Consider the following 23044-nt stretch of genomic DNA (forward strand, 5'->3'; position numbering starts at 1 on the left):
GAACACAGGCATGACAGCTGTGTACAGTATTTTTTGGGCTATGCAGTTCATCCATCATTTACTCCTCAATCTAATCTCCAAACATACTGCCATTACCCAATTCCCATCAAGCTGTGCTAAATGACTCTTTCCGCAGAAGCTTGCAGGGCATGACCTGCCCCTCCTCTGCCAGCACCGCAGACGTGTCTCTGTCTCTTTGCAGCCCTGCAGCTTTCTACAGCCATCCTTAGCATCCTTTCAAACCAAATTCTTTCTGTCTCCTTTGGAATTAGAGACAGGCAGACAACGGGGTAGTGGGAAGGATGTTAATTGCAAATTAGCTGTGCTGCAGGTTTTCCCTGCCTCACTTTTGTCTTATCAGTACCTTCTCGCCTCTTGCTTTTCTGGCTGCACTAGTCTGTGTCTTGACTGAATTCACAAAAATGCTTGGAACCATTACTGGTGTGACAGACAAACAGCAACCATGTTCTTGGCTCAAAAAAGCAATTTCAAGTCTCTGTGTCCTAGGTGTTTCTGAATTAAAGGAGAAAAAAGTAGACTGAAACACTCCCTTTAGAGCATCAGATTTTAATGCTATCGGGTTTCAGGAGATCTGTTCATTGTTTTTTAAAAATAAAGCAAATATGGGGATACAGGGGAAAAAGGGTAATATCCTGCAGCAAAAATGCCCAGATTTCAAAGGCTGGAAAAAATATCTCAAGTTACTGAATGACACCATACAAGAACACATGAACAGCTGTTTTGGGCCAGACCAAAGGTCTACATAGCCCTATCCTGTCTGCAACAAAAAATATTGCCCCCCCACCCCAACACAAACTCAAACAGTCTTGATAAGTGAATATCTTAAGTTAAAAAGCAAGCCAACGTGCATGTGTGTTAGCAGAAGCCTCTAATACTCTCCTGAGCTCCAACCAGTTTTCAACACAAAGCATTCCTGAGATGCATGTCGCTTCTATATATTTTTTGTGTCTCGGTATATTCCTTTGCACTTACTCATCCGATCTCCCCACATGAACTTTTGGCATCTATGTCACCCTCCTGCAACGAGTTCCAGCAGGGCTTGGATCTCATCCTGCCTGCTGCAAAGCTGGTTCCTTGTAGTTTGATTTGAAGCATGCTGCCCTCTGTACTAGAAGAAGGCATGAAGCCATCCTTCTCTACCCACCCTCTCCAACCCACCCATGATTTTCTAGATCTCGATCATATTCATCCACCAAATAATCTCTACCAGAATTGGTTTTCTCGATCATTCCCGTGCTCCAATTACCCCTGTCAATTTTCTCTGAACATCCTTCATATCCTTGTTGAAATGGAACTCCTAGACCGTGCACAGCGTTCAGCCTCCACATGAAAGGGAGCCCGAAAGCCCACAGGCTCATCTCCCTTCCCACATGCCACCCAAGGACTGCTGAGGCGGCAGTAGCATGGTGGAGCCCCAGATTCCCAATCTTGCCACTGGGTATAAGCTTTCCAAAGATGAGAGTAGAAATAACACAAGGCTTACGGTGCATGCATGTCAAGAGCAGCACAGAGTAAACAATTCCTTTGACAGGTGTCAAGGTGGCCCAGCAGGGATCTGGGGCTGCCCTCCAGCCCTAGCCTGACCCAAGGCACCAGCAGTGCCATGTGTGCTTTGCAATTGCATCTCTGTTCCAGGTATGCATCACTCTCTCACTGACTACGCATCCAGATCTGTCTATAGATCAGAAATCAAGTTTATTTATTTCAAATGAGAATTCCAATTATAGCACCAAATTATTCTGAGGGGGTAACAACAAAGATGCTGTTTTCGGTCCAATGTGGATTTATTTCAAAGCAATTTCCAACATGCTGCTAAGCGGCAGAAGTTGTAGACTGGCACAACACAAGGCGGGCTGCCAACGCTGAGCTCTGCTGCAGCTGAGCAGGCAGAAGTTCAACATAAACAAAAATGACTGAAAATGAAAACTGGGGGGCAAAGGGAGGGAAAGGGTCTAGAAAGACAAACAGGAGAATGCCAACACTGAGGAACAAAACCCTAAAAACCACAAAAATATTCTCAGCAAGGAGAGAGTATAACCCCTGTTGAAAATGCAGCACAAAGAAGCATCCCAAAATGGGCTTGTTCCAGCACTGCTAGGATCTGTGAGAGCCAGCAGAAGATTCGAGATTCAGCTGCAGCTCACATGAGCTACTTTACAGGATTAGAAAGTGGCCACGCATTTTCAGAAGGTAGGAGCTCAACCATCAGTGTGGCTGAAACGGAAGCCCTCTAGAAAACAGGAGCTGAATTAATAGCATATTGTCTAATTCTTATTAAAAGAACAGCTTTTAGCCAACAGAGCTAATTGCTTAAAAATTGGATCTATTTAGTCACCTTTGCAACTTTGACTCTGCCCCCTCAGGTGTCTGTGCCACTCATTGGGAAAGGCCGCAGAGCTGTAATTTCAGAGAGACTTCGGAATTATGAACTCGTGTGATACGCACCCATAACGCGGCAAACGGAATTGGAACAGGTCAGGCTTTGCAGACGATTTACTGTGTTTATTTAATTTGAAAACAACTGCTCTGTGGATACTGCAGTCAAAGCTAACAAAACGAGTGTTTGCTAGAGACTGGTCCTTGATGGGTTCTGTAGCCACAGCCCAGTGAGCAGCGCTGGCGGATCCGCTGCTGGAAAAGATGGACAGACAGACTCTTGAGGGTAACACTGGGGCCAAGGGCTGATCTGGGGTGGTCACAATGAATCAAGCTCTCTTCAGTACTCCCAGACCAGTAGAATAACTGCTTTGGTAACTTAAGGGCACTTTTTTACTGAGCTGTTATCATTAGTTGCTCTTCTGTGGCATTAAAACATTGTGCCTCAGCAGGAGTTCAATAGAATTTCAGGGAAAGGGCACCTGAAAAGGCAATACTGCAACTGAAGAGCCAGGCTGAGCTCAGGGAGCACTGGAATGAAGCCTTAAGGAGGTGGTAGGAATTTCTCTTTAAAGGTGGCAGGTAAATATATTTTATTATGGCTTTGCTAGCAGTTACATGTATGATTCAGACAGTGTTTCTCAGCCTGTTGGCCACAGACCAGTGAAATGACCAGAGGACAAAAATATGTGCTGACTTCTTTGTATACAGAAACAAAGCATGAAAGAAAAACAAAATCCACAACTGAGTATTCAAAGTATAGTCCAAACTTTTTGTTGACAATAAATGAGAACAAAACAAAAAACACTTGAGGCAACACTACCCAAGATGAATGGTGGCTTTATCTTCCCATCTCTTGATCCTAATATCTAGTCTAGCCTTTGACTAAGTGTACACAAGAAGCACCAGTAAGAAAGATACGATGAATAACCAGATTACAAAATTTACTGCTGAGAAAATAGGTAGAAATAAATTCTAGCAACACAAGAGTTTATTGCAGGAAACCCCATCACATCATCCCCCAAAAGATCAAGAAATTTGCACAGCACAAACATGGTGAAGAAAAGCTAGAATCTTCCCAAAGGACCAAAAAAAACAAAACACCTAAATATTATAATGCCAGCATAAAAGTCAATGTCATGTGCTCACCTTGGATACAAGCTCAGTCTGATCTCCACATCTAAAAAATATATGGAGGTAATAAAGGGTCCTGGAGTCAGGCAGTGAAAGTTATCAGTCAAAGAAAGACAACTGAATTAGGAATGACTGACAAGATCAGGCCTGTTTATCTGAAAGATAGCATCAGGACTGGATAAATATACACAATATAGTGAAAGGTAATTTTTTAATTGCCTTCCTAATATGAAGTCAAACAGAATTGATACTTTGTTTTAAAAGCAACGGATGGATAACCTGTGGAACTCATTGCCGCAAAATACTAGCAATGCCAAGAATCAAGAGTATTAAACCGCAATTAGATACATGTACAAGTAATCCCTACAGTTCCACTATAAGCAATTGCTAACAGACAGAGACTGGGGAGACATTCTGTAAGGGAGATATCATTTCCTAACAGTTTAGGGAAGGATTTCGTACCTTGCCTTCTGTAGTATCCTAGACCTGCTACTGCTGGCTACAAGACACCCAGCTAGAGGATTACTCCTGAGACTGCTCCAGCACTCCCTGTGTTTCCAGGGCTGTTCTGCTTCCAGAACTGTTCCGGGGCAGCAGGTACTAGATTTTACATCTGAAAGGATGTGCATATCCTTTGAGGCATGTTTGGGCTGTATTCAAGCAGCCTTGATTAGAAAAGTCAAACTTCTGCAGTTAAGATAAACTTTTTGTAATTTCACTTAATGGCCCCTTCCTAATGCTTAAGCAAACTAGTCCTCACTCTTTAGTCTTTTGAAAGTTTATTTTCCATTCTGTCATCACATCTTTTAATTTCATGTAAAAGTTATCAATCTTGGTGTTTTTTTTGAGGGCCAGGAACAGACTGTAATAAGAACAAAATAAAGAACAGTACATCTTTATTGCACCTTTGTGACAGCACATAGGCAAACTCACAGAGTCTATTCCAAAGCAAATATATTCCTTCTTAAGACAGGCTCTCCTAAAGGTAAGTAAGATTCTTTGTAAAGAGGGTATCCTTTGGTAATGGAAATGCTGATAGCCCTGTCAGCACCTCTAAATGCCTGTCAATGGCAAACAATAAACTAAACAGCATGATGAAGGAACCTGTTTCCTAGCCAGAAAAAACAGGCATGATTGCAATACGAAGTGAAAGTTCAGCTTGGCAAAGTCTAAGTCAGCAATGGGTAGTTACCTCCTCCCTTCCTTCCTAGCTGCATGCTTGCAAGAGTTGACACTGTCATATCTAGGAAAAAAAAATAACTTAGTTACAGCCTTAGTTGCTCTTTCAAGTTCTATACGTGGTTGGTCTGGTGCTACAATATGAGAAAATTTGATAATGAACCTGTATTTTTATTTGTCCTTGATAAAGTTGGGGATGATTACTTTTTCAGAGGCAAGCAGTTTTCATAACACACAAAAACACGGCTAAGCAGAGTGCAAGTGTATTGCTACAACGTCTAGCTGCCATCTGTAGTTCCAAAATACCAGAAAACTGGAAGGACTTCTGAATGCAACTGTAATGCAAATCTCATTAAATACTACTTTACACTACTGAGCAAATATCAGCATGTCCCTCCTGAATAACATGAATATTTCTAAGAGCAGTCATCGTATTTCTTAATGGAGAACTGAATTCACTGGCAATAAAGTCCAGGTTCCCAGAAGAGAAATGACTCTGTGCTCTCTGTAGACAGATTGGGTTTTAATGAGCAAGAGAAACATAAAGGGCCTGATCCTAACCGCCCTTTACTCAATGGGATGGTTTCTACTGACTTCAGTGGGCTTTGGATGGAGCTCTGGGATCCTGATTGTGCATTTGCACACTCTCAGCTTCACTGAAAACTGCAGGGAGTTTCAGTATCTCTCAAAGAAGAACGGTTCTTCAACAACTAATATTATCATTTTCTCCAACACAGAAAATGCCCCATTATAAGCAGGGAAAAAAAAGAAAAAAAAAAAAAATCGATTGCTGAGAATTTCAGACTGCCTTTTCAAAAAAAAAGAACTCTTTGGGATGACACTCAGTGGGCTCATCTTGTGTCAGCCCTGATTGTGAAGACAGTGCATTTAAGTGCTCCAAATGTATTATAATCTTTTCCACTCTCACAGGTGCCTTCCTGATAGCATATTTTATTTTCAAGCCTACTTATTTTAGTAACCATGTTTTCCAGCACTAGAATGACCAGTTCATGTGGATCTGGTGGAATGTGTTGGAACAAACTAATACACTGGGACAGTAACCATAGATGACACATTACATGGGGCTTTCTAATTTACAATCTATAATATGCACTTTAAAAGACACAGCTTTTTCTTGACTCTATGGTATTTTTCTTTCCCCTGTTGTGCTTTGCAAGCCATTACTTCAGTGTATGCCTGACCCACTCATCAAGTAAGTTCTCTAATGACCTTAATAAATTACATGTAAGCTTTGAGTTAAGGACACGATTCTTCAATTAAAACCAATAGTCATGACTGCAGCATCTCTCTATGGTGCTGCTGCACTCTGTTGGCAGTACACTATGCAAACACAGCTGGGGTCAACAAACAAGTGTTCTTCAAAACTTGTGTCACAGCATTTCCTCCATTTGATAGTCTGACCGGTCACAGATCTAGCTGTTGCCCATCAAACTTGCAACAGCTTTGGCTACTTGGTTATCACAGAATACGTGCGTATATATTATTTTCCTGTGCTTCTTTTTATTCTTAATTCCAATGAAAATGACAAGCAAACAATAGATATTCTCCATAACAGGATTAAAGAATAGGTCCAATTAGTTTGAATTTGCAAGTCAAAGCAGATCTATTTTATAAATAGGATTCCTGCCAAAAATAATGACTAAATAAAAGAATAAGAGAGTGAGAGACTAACACATGTTCACTTCAAACTGCTATAGTCTCCAGCCCCAGCAACTTCCAGGTTTCTGGAGTATTGTCACACTGCAATCCATAGCAGAATTCCTGATTTAAGGACCAAGATTAATCTCCTTTGACCTAGAGCACATTCCTGGTCTGTAGCGCGCCACCTGAGAACGCTGCTCACCCACGGCAAGTTGCTCCACTGAGAAGAGGAATGAAGCACAGAACAGGGAATACCCGGGTGGGCAGCAGCTCTGCGGGGATGGAGGTGGCACCTGAACACGTTCTGAAATTTAGTTACCTAGCAAAAATAATGTGCACGAATTGTGGTCGCAGTTATTTGTCATATGCATGGTTTTTTTAAACTCCCAGCCAAGATTTTATAAATATATAGGTGTTTGGTGAATTCTTCTTTGGTCTCATTTTCAGAAGTGCTAAACATCAACTTCTGAGAATCATACACCTTTAAAGATTCTTAATTCAGTTGTCCAGAAAAGCCATCAGTCATGTTTGAAGATATTGGTCTTTTCTAATTACACTTTTTCCCATTTTTGGGGTTTTTTTTCCACTTTTGTTTTCCTTCAGCTTTCATTCTTGTCTTGCCCAATGGTCCAAGTGGAACGCAATAGTGGCAGAAATACTGCTTCTAAGGCAAGAAATTTCACCCTGTGAACACACTGCCATACTCAAAACCAAAACTGCAGTTGAAAGGCAGTGAAGAACCATTCTGAATCCCTTAATCATCCCAAGGCTTCTGCTAGCTTGTGTTAGTGGATAGCATCATGTGGATTTTTTGACTTTAAAGAAATAAATACCATTAGTAACAGGAGAACCTCTTTGTTTTAACATTGTTGCAATCAACCATCTTACTTCCTGTGCTGCTACAAGGATTGCAAATGAGGAAAACAACAGAAAGAAAATAGATATTGAAACTGGATGTAAAACCAAAAAAAAGGCAGAGGGAGAAATATTAATTTCTATTAATTTTTAGATAATATGCTATTAACAGAATTATTAATTATTAATTCTATTAATTAAAGAAAATAACTTTGAAGCAGGTACTGAATCCATGTTATATATAGATTTTCCATTCTGTATTTGCCCAGGTTGATAGTTCTCCCTCTAGTACCTGAAAATGTTCTTTTCTCCAGAGAGATAATACACTGTATATGATGGAATTGACCTCATGTGATAGAGGGAAGACTAAAGAGACAATAAGCCCAAGTTCCAAGCAGATTTCAAATCCAGCCGGCACAATTATAGACTAGTGAAGCATGTCAATTTACTTGTACCAAAGCAGCTTAGAAACTTATCCCTAAAATATTCTCCTCTGAGCTGAAAGTGGATTTACTTCAAAGTCAACACAAGGAACTGGGTTAGTAACCAGGAGAGTAGATCTTGAATTTGTAATGTTAAACATCTACCAATTTAGAATTGCAAAAACACACATTCAGCTTGGTGGCCCATAATGGCTATTATGATGATCTACTAGGTTAATATTCGGTTTCACAATTGGTACATAACTGTAATTCCTATTTAGAAAATGGACTGTAAAAGCCCAAAAGGACCCACTGAAGTTTACTGAGGAAACTACTGTATAAAAAGGGAAGTTTGAGATCCCATAGATATCCTATGTATTTAAACATATAGGAAATAGATATTGCCATACTAAGGTCTAAGAAGATACCATTTAATCTAGTATCCTGCTGATAGAACTGTCTAGTAACAGATGTTTCAGGGCTGTATAAAATACAACAGTGATTTTATAAATACTACAGGTCCATAATTCATACTGGGATTTCAACATGACCCCAGGCAGAAGTCGCTCATGTTCTGAAGCACAAGAAATGACAGCCTTTGCGATTTTTGTGTAACCATTGAGGTTTATCTGCCTGAAAGATAACCAGTGCTGCAGACTTATTACACACCATGCTGCAAATCTGAGCTTTTTGAATGTTTCCTCTTGGACTAATACAATGGAGAAAGATGGTCCTACTGGTTTCTTTCATCACCTTCATTTTTTTTAAACAATTCTGTATTCTCTTCCCTTTTTTCAAATGACATTACAATATGTTCAATGACCTTACACTATGTTCAATGACCTTTCTTCTCCTCACATCAGAGTATCATCTTCCTCCAAAAGCTATGTATTAAAATACTCACATATCTTCACTCTTAAAACATTTTGAACAGGAGAACTAGTATTATGATCAAAAATAGCTAACAAAGCACAAAAGATGTGAGGGTTGATTTTCCAGTGCTCCACTAAATTGTGGGCATCTTGGGGTTTTTTTGGATACTCTATGAATGAGAGCAAGGGTGTGGTTTTGATAGGCTGGGAGTTCCCACAGTACCCAGTGATTTCAGTGTGAGTTGCTCCACTCAGAAGCTGTAAAAATAAGGACTTGTTTTACAAAGCCAAACCCAGGAATATCTGCATTAGCATATACTGACAAAAATGTCTGCTGCCTAAGTGACACAACCCACAGTTCGACACTTGACTTTGCGTAATTGAGCCTAGCCACTTACTTCAAGAAAAACTTAAATCCGCTGCACCATCCTAGTTGATTTTCACTTGCTCATTACACATCACATCTACCCAACACAACTGAAGGTAACGTTCTGACCCAAACTGTTAAATTTCCATTGTAGGTTGTCAGGTCACTTAATACTTCAGCGTCCTCTGTTTCACTGGTCCACAGAATGTGGGTGGCAATATCGCAGCTGAGAACCAAGAGGCCTTCATATATAAAGGTAATAAGAACTCCCACAAAAACTACATTAAAACAGCCTTCATCTGTCTCCTTTCTGATGTTCATTCACAAAGTATGAACACAAACTATTCAAATATTACAAGTACGAACAGTCATTCATTTCCTTACTATATATCTGTCCCACATGTGTACTAACAGGCATGAAGATACTAAACATAAATCTTTTCTTCATCCTCAGAATAATTTTTAAAAGGCACCCTTCCCTTGCATTTCTAGTGTGATGCCTGATAAATTATAGATCAGTTGTATGGTGTTAGCGTTAATATTAATGTTACCAGACAGTGTTTGAGAGAAGCAAGACAGAAACCTGAATTACAGAGGAATTTGGAACGGCAGCATTCACCACCCAGATGTATGTTTTGCAGCTCAGGTTCATCTCTAGAGTACACAGATTTTATGGGGTGCACAGTCGCACAAATTTCTGTTCAATTTACCCAGAGACACAACCCTGGCTGTATATACAGACCGGGGGATGAGGTGCTGGAGAGCAGCTCTGCAGAGAGGGATCTGGGGGTTCTGGTTGACAGCAAGTTGAACATGAGCCAACAGTGCCCTGGCAGCCAAGAGGGCCACCCGTGTCCTGGGTGCATCAAGCCCAGCACGGCCAGCCGGGCAGGGAGGTGATTGTCCCGCTCTGCTCTGCGCTGGTGCGGCCTCACCTGGAGCACTGTGTGCAGTTCTGGGCAACACAGGATAAAAAGGATATGAAGCTACTGGAGAGTGTCCAGAAGAGGACTACAAATTTGGTGAAGGGTTTGGAGGGGAAGCCGTATGAAAAGCAGCTAAAGTCACTGGGTCTGTTCAGCCTGGAGAAGAGGAGACTGAGGGGAGACCTCATGGGGCTGCAGCTGCCTCACAAGGGGAGGAGGAGGGGCAGGCGCTGAGCTCTTCTCTGTGGTGACCAATAACAGAACCCAAGGAGATGGCAGGAAGATGTGCCAGGGGAGGTTTAGGTTGGACATGAGGAAAAGGTTCTTCCCCCAGAGGGGGGTGGAGCACTGGAACAGGCTCCCCAGGGAGGTGTCACGGCCCCAAGCCTGACAGTGTTCAAGAAGAGACTGGACAAGGCCCTCAGACACACGGTGTGACCTGTGGGGTTGTCCTGTGCAGGGACAGGAGTTGGACTCCATGATCCTTGTGGGTCCCTTCCAACTCAGGACATTCTACGATTCTGTGAATTATTTAAAGTTAACTGGTAGGTTAAAATAAAATATCCATCAAGCACAAAACAAACAACGAAAGATACTGTGATGTGTTTCAGGAATGCTGACATTTGTTTGTTCTGAAATTAAAGAAAATCTTGTTTCTGCAGCCTAAATGTTGGCATTTTCCAGCACAGAGATAAATAACTTTTGAGCTGCTTAAAATGCTTTGTCTCAGCTTCAAGAAATCCAAGCTATAGGGTATTTTCCCCTACAAAAATGTCTTCTGGAACCATAAAATATAAAGAGCAGGATTAATTATTTAGTGCTAAATCCATCTCTCTTCTGTGCAGTAACACTAGGAGGTGAAGAGGGGCATATAAAGACTTTTTCTTCTCATCTCCCATCTTGGCAGCTTTACAGGATGTAGGTTTGGTTCAATCTAGCCTAAGAATTAGGAGCCTGGTCACCATATTACCAGCCTCAACACAGTTCTGTGAAGGTTTCGCCAAGAGATGAGTGCAAAGATGTGCAGACACTGCACACGTGCAGTTCTCTCCACACAAGAGGACAGCAATGTCCTTCATCATCCTAAGAAATGCTTGGTATGGCTCTGTCAGTCATGTGGCCGCTTTCTGTAGCTCAAAAGATTCTTGTAAGAGATAAGCAAATGATACCATCTCTATCTTCCCATGCAGACATCCATTCAAGAACATAAGAGCATTTGAGAGAAACTCAGGATCAGCTACCAATATGGTGCTTCTTAACACTTTCTAGGACACTACAGAAAACAAACATACCATACTTTCACACTACAGTTCATTTAAAAGCTGATTAACGGGAGCGGGACAAAAGTTACGCAAAAGATGTGTCTATCGTTTTAAAGAAAAACTGGTTTCAGGCACAGATTTGAGACCCAGCCAAAACACACTTCCCTCCCTCACTCATATTCTCTTGCAGGGATTCCCAGCCTGCAGCATGGGCATCCATCACTGGTGGCTTTGACAGGACTGGTCCACCCTGATCCCCTAGCCTGCTGGGGGTAGGATGGCCAGCTACGGTGTTACTGCAGGAGAATGGATGGGGCAGGGGTAGAGACCAGGAAAAGAGGGGAGGGGTATTGCATCCCACCCTCATACAGAGAGCAGAGTGATGAGTGTCCCAGGCAGAGACAGAGAAATGGCAAAGACAGAGAAAACCATTTCCATGTAAAGTGGAAAGAGACATACAGAGTAACAGGTGAAAGAAGGACTCTTTGCGTCTTACATGTAGCAAATTCTTCCCCCTTCCTAGCTGCTGAGTAGAGCACTTTCAAAAGGCACTGCAAGATTACACCAATTTCAAGCTCTTCAGAGAACACAGTATTTAATATCTATCTAGTTTTCACTATCTCTGACATACTCAGAGCCATTGCAATGCTTCTCAAACTCTAATATGCTTAACAATCACATATCTACAAAAAACAGTTTTGCACAGAAGTAGTCTCAACTTCCGGTTGAGACCGATTCACTAGGATTTCTCTGAACTCAGACGCACTCACAAGCCCATTGCTATCCCCGTGCCTCCTGTGGCAGCCGACTCCTTTAGCCATTTTTCACCAGCCCACTGCTTGTCAATAAATCACTGTGCTAATTCCTGTGACGCCTCCTGTGAAGTGCTCTGGGAATTGTGGCAAAGATTTCTGGGCTGCGTTTGAGAACTGGTGGTGAACAGCTGACTCCAGGTTGACAGGATGAAGAAAGGTTAAGCTCTTCAGCTGAGAAGCCTCTTAGAAAGATTCATTGTGACTCCAGCTATCCCTTCTCTATACAGCAAGGTTATCCCCTGCGTCTGCCTGAATACATAAGAGAGTTGACATTTGTCTTCTGTGTGGCTCACGTACTTAAGTTTTCCTCTCTTCTCATTACCCGTGAAGGGTGATTACATTTCCTACAGAATATCACTGGTGATACATCACGTTTCAGAGCTGTGTTCTCCCTCCCCCTCTAATGGGAACCTGTGGTTACTTCATCTTCTTCCTTTCTTGAATACCAATCCTCCCACAAGCCTCCATGTTAGCCACCAGCCTCCCACCAAAGAAGAATAATGGGACTCCTACTGAAGCTCATTAATAGTAAATTATTTTCAGTTAGTGAAGACTATTTTCTTGGTGAAGTCTCTGAAGAGCCAGGGACGGTACAGCAGAACACTGTCTGCCCCACAATTGATTTGAATACAGTGGTTTGAATGAAACCTCAGACTTCAATAGCGAGCCATTAAGAAGAGCTATTTGTATTGTGCCTGTCTGAACACGGAGGAGAGGTGGCAAGGTAGAGTCTATCTTTCCTGATCAGTTGATTTTTTTAAGTTTTTTTATCCCCCCACCAGATGGTCTTCAAGTAAACACTGGCATCACAGGTCTGAACCGGCAGTCACAAGCCGTGCAAAAAGCTAAGTCACCAAACTCTCGCTTTATTGTATAAACCAAGGAATTTTTTAATTTTTATTATTTTTTTTTAACAGAGTCAAGGCATTTACTAGTATTTTTCAAGTTCATCTTTCTGGCAGATGAAGCAAGAAATGCCCAGCATAAGCAGATGCCAAACAGTTCAAGGGCATACTGCTTCTACAGGATACAGTTCTCTGGCCCTCTCATAGTTCTTTGTGACATTCCTAGACTTGGGGACCCAAGGGAATTAGGTATCTGAATCCATACTGGCCTTCAAAAACTCTAGACCAAGCATTTAAAAACTTTTGAAGAGGATGCTTAACAAAAAAATATGCAGACAGATTCCAAGTCTACACATGTATGCATAATATAGCACTGAAAAGGCCTGCTTTCACATCAAACAATGCTTTCTCACTTGTGCTATAAAAGTGCATACTCATTTTTGCTATTTCTGACTTCACCCAGTCGGTACTATAAAGAAGCAGGAATAGAGCTGCTTGAAATTCAGAATTTCTAAAATAACTGAAAAAGTCTTTCTTAAACAAAAATACCTACATGCTTACTCAATCCTCTACACTCATTTCAATCTGGAATGTTTTTGCTGAGGAGGAAAAGGAGGAATTAAAAGCTTTTCAGTTCCATTTCGTCAAAAATAAAAGCTAGCAGACAGCTGTCCTGTGCTCTGTGAAAGCCCCTGCCACTACACAGGGTATCTGGGAAAGCTAAACTCTGACAGTCTCAGTCCTGGTGGGAGAGAGCAGGGCATCAAGATTGCTAGAAAATGAGAAGTGTAAGACACCCTGGAGCCATGCAGCAATCTGCAAGGCAGGGTTACCTTGTAGTTACAGGCATGGAGCCCAAGTCCAGGCCCTTTTAAACCTCTAGGCAGCTGAGATGAAAACCTCGCTGTCTCAGTCCTCAGGTGGCAGACTGTCCAGGGTCTGGCAGCACATGACGAGAACCCACATGTCTTCATAAAGCATCTCCCTCTGGGCTGCCCAGTCTACACTCCAAATGAATTTAGTCAGAGAGTCCCCGACTGCCTGTAAGCAGCGGCTGCTGTGAGAACAGAGATTCTATTTCTACACACCTGCTTTGCAAAGGAGAAAAGGCAGGGAAGAGGAAGAAGCTGAAGAGTAGTTGAGGCCACTTGGAATGTGAATCAGGCAAACACCACTGGCTGTTGGGTTGTCTGGGGCACGGGAGAACGCCCGACACACACAAACATCCCCCAGGAATGAAATGCACTCAAAAGCACACAACCTCCATTACGGGTATGTTTTCTAAACTGAAGCCCAAAAAGCAAAAGAAACAACAGAAGAGGTTCTCATTCACGAGAGAAAACAGGTGGCACTGCTCCTGGTTGAGACAAGAGAAGGAAAAGAGAAGAGGGATGGGGGTACTACTGCTGTGTTTTAACCAGCCACTATACAGTCACGCTCTACTGCGGCAGCTGAGGAAGGGCTCAGAAGTCAACCAGTACCCACTGTCAGAGCCTCCCACAAACTGGTAATCTATTACAAAAGTATTAGTCTTACACTTATTTGACCAAATGAGAGGAAAAAAAAATACAGAGCTGGAAAACACAGTTCATTCATAGGAAACTGATCCTTTGCCAGCTACTGTCAAAAGCAGCTTCTGGGTTGTTTTATCTGCAGAGGAAGCTGCTGCTGGGACTTTGCCAGTTCACAGTTAAAGGTAATCTCAAAGAATCCCTCCACAAATTGTAAAGTGCTCAGGCTGGAGAACAACAAGGTGTTCAGGGACTGAACTGATTGTTTTAATTTGTGTAAATACCAGCAGCAAGAAGCATTTCAGAATTATTCTGCTTAATTCACCTGTTCCAGAAGTAAGATAAAACCAAGCCAGTTTCAGTAAATAACCAGACCTAAAAGTATTTGATTTGATCTTCATCTTGATAAGAAAAAGTGCAACAAATCTGGCAATAAAAAGGAAAATTAGGTTACTACATTGTTTTCTCTATATACTAACAAGAAGCTGAGGGTGTGCATTGACATAACACTGCAGTCAAGAGGATCTGACTCTTTGCTGTCAGATCTGTTCCTTTTACTATTTGAAAAATAAGAGACACAGGTCATCTGAGTACTCCCAGAGCCTCTAAAGATGGTGCCACAGTGCACCTACTTTCCTCCTTCACAGCAGCCAATACATTTCCTCTCACTTCATTTAACAGACTGTTACAAATGGGCAGCTATCACTTGAGGAGCATGCAAGTAATTCACTCAAAGGCAAGAATAAATCCTTTCTTACATATTCCCCACTTATATTTTTAACAGCATAGCCGTCAAAATGCAGCATTCCCCCTTCCACCTTACTGTCTCCACGCTGCCTTTTCAGGATATTTTTGGTTGTTCTGATTAAAAATTTACCTCTTAAGTACCACTGAGGACACAGTGCATTTCTTGATTACAGTTTTGTATACTTTTTTCAGGCTACCTGTGTATCTTCCTTACAAAGGAGGATGTGGAGGCATATCCTTCTTTCCCTTCTCTTTCTAACAGAATAGAAATTTTAGTATCAAACTTTAAAAAAATCAGGTCCCACCCCAGTAGGAAAACAACTTCTCTGCAAAATGCAGAAAATAACTTTTTCAGAGCGAGGATGTGAGGCCATCACATCTGACAGCATTATGCAAGGTATCTAGAAGAAGAGACACGGCATGCTAAGCTTAAAAAAAACATTTGCGGGGCTCACCCAAAGCAAAGATAAGCAGCCTCAGCATTTCTGGAATCTCTTTATGGTGCTGCATTGTAGAGGACAGGTACTCACGCCCAGACTCTTCTCTCTGGCCTTCCTCTTCACTGGGGACAACTCGGGTCAAAAAGGTATTCTGCAACTTCTAGCACGTGTTCTACCCTGTGTGATTAGCCAGTATTTCCTCTATTGCTTTGGAAAGGAATACTTTCATTACTGTCCCTGGAATTCCATGTGTGTGCACCTGCAATACTTACCTGAATATCTCAGAAATGCAAAGCACTGGTCTTACTGGGTTTTGATTTGCTTATTTGTAGTGGGCAGACCTTTCTACCTTTTGACTGCCATTCAACCAGCCTTTCTTTTTCCCTATGAAAACTGTTTCCTTTCTGAAACTGGAGAAGTTTTGACCACTGAGAAGGAGATTACTCTCTGATTTAACTCCTGAAAGTCATTCATATTGATTGGACAGCTTCAATAAGTTGAGCAGTGGAAGGCCTGAACTTAAAGATATGAAGGGTACAACATCCAATGCAAAAAGGAAAAAAACATTGACTTTCTTTTCTACTTTCAGTATCAATATAGTCCAAATTATTCTTTGTTTTTGCAAATGTTTGTTCACTAGAATGTTCCAAAGGGAAAAATGTCAGCCACAAATCCTCACTCATCATGTATTTGCACAATAATGCTTAAAGGTCCTTAAAGATCTCAAAGGATTTGAAAGAAATAATCCAGTCAGGTAGTAGAAACAGTGTCACTGCTTTCCAGTGGCTGGTTGCATGGCTCACGCAGCATGTGACAACTCAAGGCAAGTCATTGTGAACTAATTTTACAGACTACGCACAGAAAAAATGTGTTCCACAAACCAAATGTACGAAAATCTATATATTTGCAGCTAATGCATCAAGCAAAGAGACCTTAAATCCACAAGATCGACTGTGGAAAACATTTCACGCACTGCAAAGGGATGTTTCTTCTCTATTCTGCTTGCCTTACAGATGCCCCGCTCCTGTTCCTGCCATAACTGCAACAGTTTCACTCAGTTTCCTTGGCATTTCAGTAAAGCCACAACTTTTTCTTCCTATCTGCTGATTTATTCTTTATATGCCCAATAATGGGTGTGTTACAGCCACATTTTGTGTTATTCGTCTTGGATGAAGTTACACCCTGACTGTGTTACAGGACAAGCCTGATACAACATTTAGATTCCAAGAACATCCTAAAAATCAGGTGACATTGGGCCTTGCCTTCCCATCCACATCTGGTTGTACAGGCCTGTGATGGGTGATGGGAAGGTATCAACAGCTGAGAGGATTATCCTCTGACCTGTTCAGTCTCATGTGCTATTTGCTCCCCCCCTGAGATGCAGGTTCTGAATGCAAGAGCCATATCTCACAAAAGTGATGCTCCTTTTTTGTACAAGGATCCCCTGTTCCCAGATTTCCCAGTCTGACTGAGGATCTAAAGCCCCTGAGCAGCTGCCTGGGGTCCCACGTGCTTTTTGGTAGCTGTGATCCACAGACTGTCTCCTCTCGTGTGATCCCTTGTGCAGACACACATCTGTAATGTGGAGGGGTGTGCGGGGATTGCAGACACCTGAAAAATCCGTGTTCTCATTTTAGTTTGACACTTTTGACTCAAAAGGAGCATTTGGGGAAGGTGGACCTCTTTGAAATTGCTGGAATGAAAGCAAAGTGAGGAAGTTCTTCTGGATCAGAGGACTCTTGCTGAGCATCCCTACAGGTAACCTGGTTTCCAGAACCACTTTACACAAAAGCCACCTACCTCAACTTAGTTGCTAAGGCTCAGCTCTCTGCTTGGAACAGAGCACATGGATTTCTTTGCTTTGTGAGGTCTACCTGTTGCACCTGTGAACAGGAATTTAGAGGAATGACAAAATTCAAGAGAGGTAACTTAACTACTGCTAATACATTATTTTCTAGTAAGGAATGCTTACTTTTCCCCCTCAAAGTAACATGCAAGTGCAGTATGAAATAACTTTCTGCTTGAAACATTTTACAATTGATCTAGTCCCACTAGGCTGGCATCCATTACAATTAGTTTCAGCTGTAAGGAAAATAAAATATAATTTTTGCACACTAAACTGAACCAAAAAGTTTATTTTCTGGAAAGCCTTCTTCACATGTCACAAATTACTCAGTTTACCTCAGTGCTGTATCTTGTTTAGCTAAGTGTACTTAAGATGCATTTAGTCTGGAACGGTTCTTAATTACCCAAGCACAGTAACTTGGCATTCTCCTGAATTTGTGCTTTTCAGCAATGAGACTCCTTCCTGCTGTATCTTGCAGTTGCCTGTGCTTTCCTGGAAGACGTCTCAACATTATCACCTTGCAAAGTGGATAATCGAGATTTCCATTTTTTCCAGACATCTCTTCTTTGTTTAAACAATTACTTGTCTCATGCTTTTTTTTTCATCCCTTTTCCCTGCACAGGAATACATTTTCACTGCCAATACACACCGTAATTGCAAGGTACTGGAGCATGGTTATCAGTCCGAAGCCCAGTGGAACCTTGAAAGGTTTCTGAACCACGGAAAAGTCTGTAAGGTAGCTACACAGTATCACACAGACAGCTTCTATAAAGGATCTGAATTAAAAGACCTATTTCTGTGTTCTAAATTAGGTTTATCAGTATAGCATTTCTGTTTCCAATCTTTATAGTCCTATAACTAAGAAAGGTAGTTTAAGAAGGAAAATAAGACGGCCAAATGTCCTAATTCCTCATGAAAAAGGTATCTTTAAAGGACGAAAAAGTCTGAATTTTAAGTTCTAGAAGTGATTAATTACAAGCATGAATGTAGTAAGCTGCTCATAAGTAACTAACATTCAAGACAGTGGCACTGCAGGCTTCCCTATCCTATACACTTTTCTCCCATCCTCCACACCAGAATCACTATCAATTCGAGATAATGATTACAAGCGTCTAGATCTGTGACATACAGATGCATAGCAACACTGAGGATCTCTTATGTTAATTTCTGTGCCCAGAGGCTTTTCTGCAACACTGAATTAAAGAAGCCACTGTATCATTCCTGTAACGAGACAATTATCTTGGAATTAAGACTAAGCAGAACACTCCTTTCAAATAGTCTTCCAAAGGCTTTGGAGAACAAACAAAATTACTTCTATGGCTTACATCATTGGTCTGCAAAAGTTACATTTCTGCACATACCCTTTTCTAAGAAGAAAGGGCTAAGTAACAATTCATAGTATTTTATAGTCTTTATATATAATTTTTTTTAATGAGGTAAATAATCTCCTTGGAATTACTGGTTTTAATGGAGCATTTTAAAATATCTCTTTTATTGTTGTTGCAGTTGAACAAACTAAGAGGACTACAACATCACTTACCAACAATCCATTAGAGTTACCACCCAAATCCTTTGGACATGAAGGTGAGAAATGTTTCTTCTTTGTAGTCTCAAAACATATTTGGATGTCTGCTGAGTGAGGGTTTAGTGGCTTTAGAGGACAATACTAAGAAAGTCCTAAATCTGTGTGGCAATTCTCAGCGAGCAGTCATCCCACCTATTTGCAGAAGTCACACAGGGAACCAGAGGCATACTCCTTGCGGAGGGAGAAAAGATCTCGTACCAAACAACTGTCACCCATGGTGTATATTCAGGATGTGTCAAAACATACCAAAGGAGAAAACACATACAGTAGAAATCCAGAGTAGTGAATCCTGTCCCTACCTCAGCACTCCACTAACATGTAAGATAACACTCTCGGTAAAGAAGAGAAGCACGACTCTTGAGTTGAGCCATTACTGATGCAGTTGAACTGCAAGAGTAGTCACAGAATAATACTGCCTCTGTTTGAGGAAGCAGGGAACAACATTTCTCCAAACCTGCAGCCTTGGCAGAGCTCCTTACACTACACACACGTTTTTCTCCCAAGAGAAGATGTAAAAACAAAGATGTTCATGTTTGGTATCACCAGGAAGAACGTAGACACAAAGTGGCAATGAACACAGAGGTGTTATACATATAATAAACATTCAGCGTGAATGAAGTGAAAGGACCAGTTCCAAAAATGGGTCAAACATCTCCATTTTTACAAAAAATGTTGATTGTACTGTATCAGAACCATCATGATAGGAGAAAATGAAATATGTTTTCAGCAGGATCTGTGTGAGCAGCCTTCAATATTTATGCATTTGTGCTGATACTGTGGTGCAGTCCAAGTAAGAATAAGAAGTTATCCATAGAAGCAACAAACTTGCTTTTGAATTTCTCCATAAGATACACTCTTTTTGTTCCTTACAATGAATAGTACTCATTATCTTATCCTAGCCTATATTCCTCTCCTGGACACACCATTTTGAGTACAGGGTTAAGATCCTTTCGCATTACTTGCATGTGAGGACCACTCAGCAATTAATGACTCAAAGCTTTCAGATGCCCACATAAATTCCATCGGCATTTCTGTTTCTTCACACAGTAGAAACAGTCTCATATAACACCACATAAAAAGAGTAAAAAGAAAAAACAAACAAACAACAAAACAAACAGATAAATATTAGTCCACTGAACCACCATGAAAACTAGGCCATAGAATAATACATCCATCCAGTCTGCAACACACATTAAATTCAAAAGAACAACAGGGTTGAATACCTGGATATAGAAAGAAAAAAAACTTCCATAGGTGTTGGAGCACAACATGAAACGTCTTCCTATTGTCTTCAAAAAACTGTACAGGTATGTTTTTTACCTGCCTTTCTATAGCACCAAGAAAAGTCTCAAAGAAGAGAAATTATTTTAAAACCCAGTTCTACAAAGTTGGGTAGCCAGCAGCATATTTACTTCTTGATTTGGAAACACCAAATGGAAAAACAGAGCATATATAACAGCTGACACTTCTCAGGTTTTGAGGCAACTGATAGTATCAGCCGGACAAGTAACCTGTGCACCCAGTGGTCATGTCAGTGCTGTTATATCCATAAGAAGGTATTCTGAAGCCTGAGAGATTGTTCAACAGCGTAAATAAATGATGGAAAGAAAGGAAAAAAGTCTATTTTTTTTCATGCCTGTTGAACATTAACAATAGTATTCTGCAAAAATCATTATTCCTGATCTTTATAGTCCAGGTCTACTAGTGAATCAGGATTAGAAAACGAAAGGAAGAGAACAAGGAGACAAACACCGGTCACTCAGCGAAAAAGCGGGGCTAGAATATCAGACATGTTACGGCTAAGAATGTCACGCACTGGCAGATGCGTCGAGGAAGGCAATTGTTTGCTGCTGTGATTAACTGAGCACAACACACTGGGGTTGCAGTCTGAATACCAGAAGGTCAGTACTAGTACGAAACTGAAATATAAGAGAATGTTTTTAAGTAAAAATATTTATTCTTGAAAGCGTTGCAAAAAATGCTTTGGAGCTAAAAAATGAAATGTGCAAACACTGTAAGAATAAATGATTTCTAAAAGTTTTACTTACTTCGGATGGGTAAATTCATCCACTAGGACAACCTTTTCTATCAGGTCTCCACCAATGGTTCGAGCCAAATCATAGAAATCATTCTTAGAGTATGTCTCAGAAGGCAGCCAAAAGGAGATGTCATTGATCAAAGGTGGATATCTGCTGAGTGGCTAAAAAATAAAAAAACATACCTTTGTAAGTGGCTGGACTTGGCAGGTATGCCTACAACTGTTTTGAACTTGTGCAACACACACAGCACACACTTTAGATGCTTTGTGAAATGCTTTTTGAAGTGCAAACTGACCTCGTAAACAACTGAGATGCAAGATTTTAGGCTAGAAAATGTCTTTTAAAGATCTCCTCATAACCACTTTGATTCATTTATTCAGAAGAAAAAGCATTTATGAGCCTGAATACACTTTTGGATCAGAGCTGTTTAAAAGGAAGAGATTATTTTAACATTATTATTCACTAGACAGAATTGCATTTTTCAGCCTTTCTACAGATTCAAAACTTCTTATCACATTCGTGTGTAAAATTTGTATGTATTTTCTGTCATTCTTACATAACACGACATATTTATTATTTGTACTGTCCGATTTCACAATTAAAAGGTCTTATTAATAGACACATTCTTATTAAAGGTTTACAAGAAGAAACACACTTTGGCTTAACAGGTTTGCTTCCCAGTGGTTTTTATAGACATCCAAACATCTAAAACAACAACAACAAAAATATCACTGTTACATAATTATTAATTTCACAAGTACCACAACAGACTCTTAAACATAAATGGGCAACTGTGCTGCAGACGCAGAGACCTCATCTTCTGTTCAGAACAAGTGTAACTTGTTATTTGCAAAAACATGAAGAGAAAGAAAACAAAATTATTAATTTTTCAGTTTTGATGAAATTTCTCTGGAGTCATTGGGTTTCAGACCTTGCCTTTGCTGAGACATTTACCCCTTTGAAGAAAAGAAAATGGTAATGCTCTTCTTTCGTGCCCTGTGGGTCATGCAATATCTTACTTCTGCCTTCCATTAATGCATTGTGGTTGAAATAAGTACTTTTGCACAAGATTATGGGGGTCTGTAGGAGAAAACATCTTTTCTTATTTTGCTTATCTGTATATGACAGCTGATGTGTACACCTTGGTCTCTACAGTATATTATCTCACTCAAAAATGTATTCCATGCCTGAGAATGTTTTATGATGGAGCAGTGAAATCCTAAGTGAATACCTGCTAAAGCAATAAACCTGTTAAAAAGGCAAATTTACAGCATGTTGATTTACTCAAATCCTGTTCTGTACAGCGCAAACCAGTCAATAAATATCTGATAAGGAATACAGTGTAAGTTTTAAATTAATAACCCCCCAGTGAATAAAACTGTGACTCACAAATGATTATCCAACTTGTTAGAGGAATAAACTTGACAAACGAATTAATATCCCATACATCAAATTAAAAAAAAAAAAAAAAAATCAGACTTGCACAATAAATCCATCACACAAGAGCTTCTGATAAAACACTAATGAATGAAATGTAAACGTCTCCTCTGTTATACGAAAGTCACAGCTGCAAATGCTGGAGATACTCCTCAGTCAACAACCTGATACGTGTTAGTGTAAATAAAGATATAATCCCGCAGCAGACTTCTGTATTCTCATTTTACCTGTGTCTACCTCTATATTTACCACTGCTATATTTCAGCAACCTACTTAACACACTTAAAAGCTTGCAGGGACTAATCCAAAACTCACTGAACTCCCAGCTTCAGGACACTGGATTATTCAACCAGAAGATGTGGCTCATGAGCCTAAGCAAGACCACTCCATTTGGGCAAGTGTCTGCTTTCATATCCACAGGTACAAGGACACTAAAGAAAAATAGTGACATCTTCAAGTAACTCAGTAATATCCTAAACCCCAAATTCAAAGTGAGTGAATATTTGCTATCAATTTCAAAAGAAGCAGGACTGTGTCAGGCGCATGAAAACAGCACTCTTTTTCCCACTTAAGATGAGATGTACACAAGGACCCGATGTGGTTGGATCTTGCAAATGTACCTAGAACAGTCTGGCTTACATTATCAGTGTCACCAAATTCCATGTGAACAAAGTTACTCAAAGATGTAATAAACTGGAGGGTT

General features: G+C 40.6%; 1 protein-coding gene across 4 annotated transcripts in view; it reads right to left on the reverse strand.

Annotated features, from left to right (window-relative positions):
* FARS2 (phenylalanyl-tRNA synthetase 2, mitochondrial) overlaps positions 1 to 23044 on the reverse strand; it is a 264495-nt gene that overhangs the window by 61691 nt on the left and 179760 nt on the right. For 3 of the 4 annotated variants that reach the window (XM_065629858.1, XM_065629854.1, XM_065629856.1), the window contains one exon: positions 20914 to 21065. In XM_065629858.1, coding sequence (XP_065485930.1) covers positions 20914 to 21065 — 152 coding nt within the window. Of the gene's footprint in view, positions 1 to 17254; positions 17318 to 20913; positions 21066 to 23044 lie in introns of those variants that run through there. The other variant, XM_065629857.1, reaches the window with a different exon arrangement.

This window comes from Caloenas nicobarica, chromosome 2, assembly GCF_036013445.1.
Source record: "Caloenas nicobarica isolate bCalNic1 chromosome 2, bCalNic1.hap1, whole genome shotgun sequence".
Taxonomy (NCBI): Eukaryota; Metazoa; Chordata; class Aves; order Columbiformes; family Columbidae; genus Caloenas; species Caloenas nicobarica.